Raw genomic sequence first — 6,000 nt, 5'->3', positions numbered from 1 at the left:
AAAATAAGAAAAAAATAAAGAATAAAGAAAGCAGGCCTTCACGGACAATGTGATTATTCCTGCTGCAAAAACAAACCATCTAGATTAATGTTATCAGTGAATCTGTGCGGAAATAATACTGTGATGTAGGAATCAAAGATGTGCTCTCCATGTCTTCTCTCCATCAGAGTAGTTAGAAAGAGTTCCTTCCTTTGTTTAAGCCTTGGCTGTTGAGTTTGAGACAGTGAAGGTCCAGCTGTGCAACAAAAAATGGAGTTGGACCAACAGGTTATCTGTCAGGCAGGGCTAATTTTTCCCAACTCCAGAGACCAGACTTGAGGCAAAGAGATGCTTGGAGTCAGTGTGTGTTGGGGAGAGACCAGTGGGGCTCCTGCCTGGCATGGCGGCCATGTGGAAAGCCTCCCCAGCCTTCATTCCAGCAAGAACCAAGGGTCCTAGGTTCCAGTCTTCCACAGAAAGAAATCAGGCTCCAGGGATTTGGAAAAGTAAGTCAATTTGAGTAATTTATATGTGTAAATTTGCTATTAAAGAGCATTCTGGTCTCCATTTGAGTGTGTGCAGGTTAAATCTTGCCCAGGTCTGCTGTGCTGAGGGGCGTGGTTGTCTTTTGTGAGGCCCCAGACACCAGAGACAGGCACAACTGAACAAGAGGTTAACCTAGTCACCCTTGATCAGGGACAAATACACAACTATGTAAAATCTTACACTATGCAGAATAGTCACTTATTCCTCTTATATAACCGTTGCTCATCTGTAAAATGGGGAGGCATACATATATCTTCTCATATGCCAGAAATGATTTTGGATAAATAAGACAGTGCTTGTAAAAGTACACTTGATAAAATGATGCTAAATAAGTTTAGGAAAAATTCTCCTTTGTATATTTGCACTTTTCTGTTCTTTTCAGTTACTCAGAAGAAAGAAGGTAACTTTTAAGGGGAAGAGCAGAGTTTGGCAAAAGACTGAATATGGGTTGCTTGTAAAATAGCAGAGTCTTTAAGGACAGTATACAAATAATGCTACCCAAGAGTGTTATGAATTGTAGTGATATCACCTGTTGATTAATGGCTCTATTAGCTTCTTCCTCTGAATGACCCAAGATATTCTGAAAGCAAACATTTTGCATGGCTATTTCTTGACAAATTTTCCCAGTGCAGCGACTCATAGCAAAGCAAGTTAGAAGTAGGTGATAGAAAGCAAAGGGAAGATTTAGCTATAGGTTATGAACTGGTGACCTGAGAGTGAAGTTTGACTTGCAGATATATTTTGTGGAGACATAATTGTGGTTGGCAGTGTGTCAGAAAAGGCCTTGAATTGTTGTCAGCATTTAAAAAGCTGGAGATTTCATATGAAAACGATTGCTTGGAGCTAGGTAACTGCCTCCTTCTTTTGACAGACCTGTTTTTCTCAGTTTGCCATAGTCTACACCACTCTCTGTTATCCTCTTCTGGTCCTCATTTATAACTCCTAACTGGTCACTCCAGTCATTTGAGCTTGGAACCCTTGATTTAGATTATACCCAAGGATGGGGACAGATCCTTTGTGGTCTAGCTTAGGACCCTAAAAAGGAATTCTTAGTTCTTCAAGAAAGTCTGTGGAAAGAAAGCTATTTCAATATATCTGTGGTAAGATGCTTTTCTTTAAATAAAGACATTCTTTATAGATCACGTTAAAATAACTACCTTTGTTTTGAAATGCATTGTGGTTGAATGGGCTTTCCTTGAAGTAACAATGGATATAGTAAACTACCCTGAAAGCTACTAAAACTCTTCTGAAAGGCAAAGAATTTAGCTTTCTATGCAAACAGCAGCAACTGCTAACCACCTACCAAACTACCAAAACAAGCGGAATACAACTTGTGGTGGCAATCAGATATTGCATCTTAAAGTGATGGAAACTTTCAAGGAATTTGCTTGCATTACCACCACCTACAAACTTGGGACAGAGCACCAGCGAAGATGCATGTGTATTTTGGAAAGTTAACAATATCGGCTGGATGCCACCATGTTGCCACATAGTCCCCGGTTCATAAACAGAGAAAACGGGACCCTCAACGAAATGACTGTGTGTATACAGTGAGAGGGAACACTGGGCACAGTGGCACAGTACAGTGTCTTAAAAGGGTGTGATTTGGTTTTCTCTCGGCAGTGCTGGAAATTGACCATCATTTGGTTGTTTCAGACAATTCCCACTGGCATTTGCGTGGTCTCTTCTGGTTATTGTGTGTCTCATCTCAAGAAGTTTGAATCCTTCAGTGGAAGGCAATTCCTTAGTGACTTCCACAACCAAATGGTCAGATTGATTTGCCTTACAGAGCTGGTCTCAAAAATGGATCAATATGCTTAGGCAAATGCACATCATTGCCATCACCTGACTGTGAAACCTGGACCAAAGGTTACGAGAGCGCCGGCTTGATTCTCTCTTCCCTAAGAAGGCCAACCCTCCCACGCCCCCAACTCAATGGAGTACAAAGTTGATTTGAGTATTTTATTTATAAATGTACATTTACTATAAAAGCTGTTGCATTTTAGACAATTTTAATTTTTTAAATGATTTTTCAGAGGCATTTTAGAATAAATATTTTAAATGAAGGTTAGTGTAACCGACAGAGAACATTGGCCCACCCAGAACAGTAACATCTTTTGGACAGACTCACATAGGAGGTGGGCCATTTCAGTTCGTTAGGTCTTACACTGTGTATAGATAACTATCACACGCTTTGCATTAATAGTACATGGGAAGAATGAGGAAATGTCGTGAAGGTTTGCTAGTGAAAAACAAAGTTACCCATTTTCTTTTATTTTTTGTAAGAAAGAGAGGGGAATAGCTTTTGGAGTATTGAGGGGAAAAAATCAGATATACTTCCTCAGGAACAATAAATCACTCACTTGCCTCATCTCTTTTTTAAACAAACACATTTACATTGTAGCTCAACAGAGCAGAGCATTTTTCCCCCCTGGGTTCTCAAAGATTATTTGAAAAGAAGTAGATCATACTCATTATGCTGCCTTGGGAAAAACAAGATCTAGTCTGCCTGAGCTGCCATGTAACAGACTCCAAATGAAATATAAATCAAATATAAATAGAAACAGTTGGCAATTAGAATTTAGAAAATGTTGGAGATTATTCTGTGCTGGTGACTATTGTTCATTATGGGAAAGCTCATTTCGCAGCTGGAGAATGGGGCTTTATTTTTCTTGACTCGATTCAGGCTTCAATACATGTACAATGAGTCTCACTAAGAAATATGTATAAATGGGTTTGTGAAACCAGAAGAGAATGTGCAATATTCATATAATCCTTACATAACGGATGGAGTTCCACATGTAAAAAGTATTCTATAAAAGTTGGTTATGAATGATGATATTGTACAGGTTTTGTGCATTATTTGTGGTACTCTGTTAATATCATGCAAAGTGTAAACATCCACATTATCAAAATATTTAATAAAACATGCAGGGGTTAATCAAAATATTGGGCTTAATCTGTACATTTTCAAAACTTTTTAATTTTTTCTAGTTATTCTTCTTTTAAATTTTTTTTTCTGTAAAACAGCAAACACCTCCATGAGAAGTCTCGGGAACATGGAAGTGACTTCACCTCTCCTCGATGTACTGAATCCATAATTCATCACTGACTATGTGCAACAGCTTCGCATTTTCTAAGGCACAATTTTTAATGAAATGATATGTAGATTTCAATCTAACAACAGCTCATCCAAATGACAAAATGGTCAAAATACCTCCAGTGGCTGAGGAAATTTCTGCACTTACACAGAACCCGCATGCAGAGAACTGTCTAGCATGTAAATAAATAATTGCTAGCCATACTCAATAAGACACAGAAAAAAAATTATTGCTTACATAACAGGAAAACATCTACTTGATCTCCTTTTATGACTACATTAACCTATTAGGAGTACATCCATAGTCTACATTCACAAAATGTCATCTTCAGTTATTTGCCATTATTTTAAGGCAGAATAAATAGTTTCCCTTTCCCCAGTCTTAAAGAAAACAGCCTGGAGATGTAGAATGTGATGCTTCTTAGTAACTTGAGTCCTTTCTGGCCAGCTGAAACTCATCCCTCAGGGCCAAAACCAAACCAGCTCTCCACAAGAATTCCTCTCTAAACTTCTCCTTGAGCAAGTTCCAGAATTCTTGATGGCAAAATGTTGGTGATGTAGGAGAATAAAGGAGAGCAGATACCTACTAGGGTGGGCAGGGCGCAGTGTGAGCTGTGGATCCTCGCTGATCACACACCAGTGGCTTATCACATCATATGTCCCTGGGGTTTTATTAGGATGGATTTAATGGTTTTCTGTAAACACCTGTGCTTCGGGCCCTCCAAGAGAACTTGCAGGCCAGGGTGAGCAGTGGTCATGCCTCACGATGGACCGATCTCAATGGGTTACCATACGCCTCATACTGACTCTCACTGAATCTAGGGCTGAGGAGAAGCAAGAACTGCAGCTGGCATGGCTAGCATTGAGCCACCACTCTTTTGAAGATTAACTTCCTCAGATTTTGGTAATAACTCTGGAAATGATGACTGAAAAACTTCCCTCTGGCTTCTTCCTACCCTTGGGCAATGTCCCAGAGTGTAAGTCTAGCTTACATTGCAGGGTTCTCTTTGATGAACCAGCCTATATTCATGACATAATGTCCAAAATACACAAAATCTAATACTAACGGTGCAATAATTTATTGGTATAACTTCTACCTCAAAATGTAAGCAATACAAATGTTTCAGGATTACAGTATATTATCAGACTAGCGTTTTTGCGTTAAAAACAAGTTATAGCTTGGAGCTATTTGATGTGATTTCTAGTTTCTGAAATGCATTAACTGTATGTTCCTGTCTTAGAAGACCACGTGTCTTAAATTGGCATGTCTTGCACTTTCTGCAGCTCAATTCTGTAAACATAAATGTTTAATTCCTAGAAATACTAAAACAAAACAGGTTTATTGTGTCATTTATCTCATTAATTCCCAAGGAAAAGAATAACACATTTTAAACAGTGAGCCTGTTTAACCATGCTAAGACCTTTTTAGAAATATTCGGGATCATTAGAGTTCAATATTCTTTTGTGTATACTGTGCAAATGCAAAACAAAAAAACAAACCAAGAAAAACACAAACACCGTGCTACAAAAACCAGATACCATCTTTTAGAACAGCCTTTCAGAAATTAGATGAATGCTGAGAAGCCCCCGAACTTGGGATTTTGTTAAACGATTGCCTGAAGACACCCTCAATAAAGAGATGATGAGGAATCTGGAAGCTTGAAAACCATGTCACAATGTCGTGGGTTGGCCAGCACCTGTGACAAAGAAAACAGCAATATTTTAAGTAGTTAAACACATCTTGCTTCAGATATTTAAACATTTCTGAAATTAGCAGTGACCTCTGCCCAAGTGCCTTCTCTCTAGGTAGAGGACACTTGCTCCACCCTGTTACTCAAAGTGGGGTCCAAGGATAAGCGGGACTGGTGTCACTTGGAGCTTGTTAGAAATGTAGGCTTAAGCCCCACCCCAGACCTTAAGGAGCCCAGGGCATTCATGTGCTCTCTGAAGTGCGGTGGAAATCCTCTGGATTTCATCCTAAACCGAATGATCTCCATCAAGTTTTCTACCATGTCTTCTGGGGCAAATAAGCAGAACAATAATCCCTCTTCTCTCAGTTTCCTTAGGTTTTTGATTTCTCTAAGAATAAATAAATACATTGCAACATGGGAAATTTGACCTATCACCTGGAAATAGATGACTCCATTTAGCAAAGAAAAATACAGAACACCCAATACAATCTGAATTTCAGATAAATAGCAAATACAAATTTAAAATGTAAGCATATCTCATGATATTTGGGATATACTGTGATAAATCCTGAGCATGCAATGTTTGGGACACACACACACTAAAAAACTCATTGTTTATCTGAAATTCAAACTTCAAGGCAAAAAAAATTTAACAGATCATCCTGTATTCTATATGGCAAACCC

The 6,000-nt window shown here is 38.7% G+C and overlaps 1 protein-coding gene across 19 annotated transcripts in view; it reads right to left on the bottom strand.

Moving 5' to 3' along the window:
• Positions 1–2,473: 2,473 nt before the first annotated feature.
• LIMCH1 (LIM and calponin homology domains 1) overlaps positions 2,474–6,000 on the bottom strand; it is a 311,556-nt gene continuing 308,029 nt past the window's right edge. For all 19 annotated transcript variants that reach the window (XM_057502178.1, XM_036908574.2, XM_036908560.2 and 16 more), the window contains one exon: positions 2,474–5,322. In XM_057502178.1, the coding sequence (XP_057358161.1) occupies positions 5,297–5,322 (26 nt within the window). In that variant the 3' untranslated portion in view covers positions 2,474–5,296. The remainder of the gene's footprint in view (positions 5,323–6,000) is intronic.

The sequence above is a fragment of the Manis pentadactyla genome, chromosome 5 (assembly GCF_030020395.1).
Source record: "Manis pentadactyla isolate mManPen7 chromosome 5, mManPen7.hap1, whole genome shotgun sequence".
Taxonomy (NCBI): domain Eukaryota; kingdom Metazoa; phylum Chordata; class Mammalia; order Pholidota; family Manidae; genus Manis; species Manis pentadactyla.
Note: the sequence above shows the minus strand (reverse complement) of the source record. Positions and strands in the feature narration are given on the sequence as shown.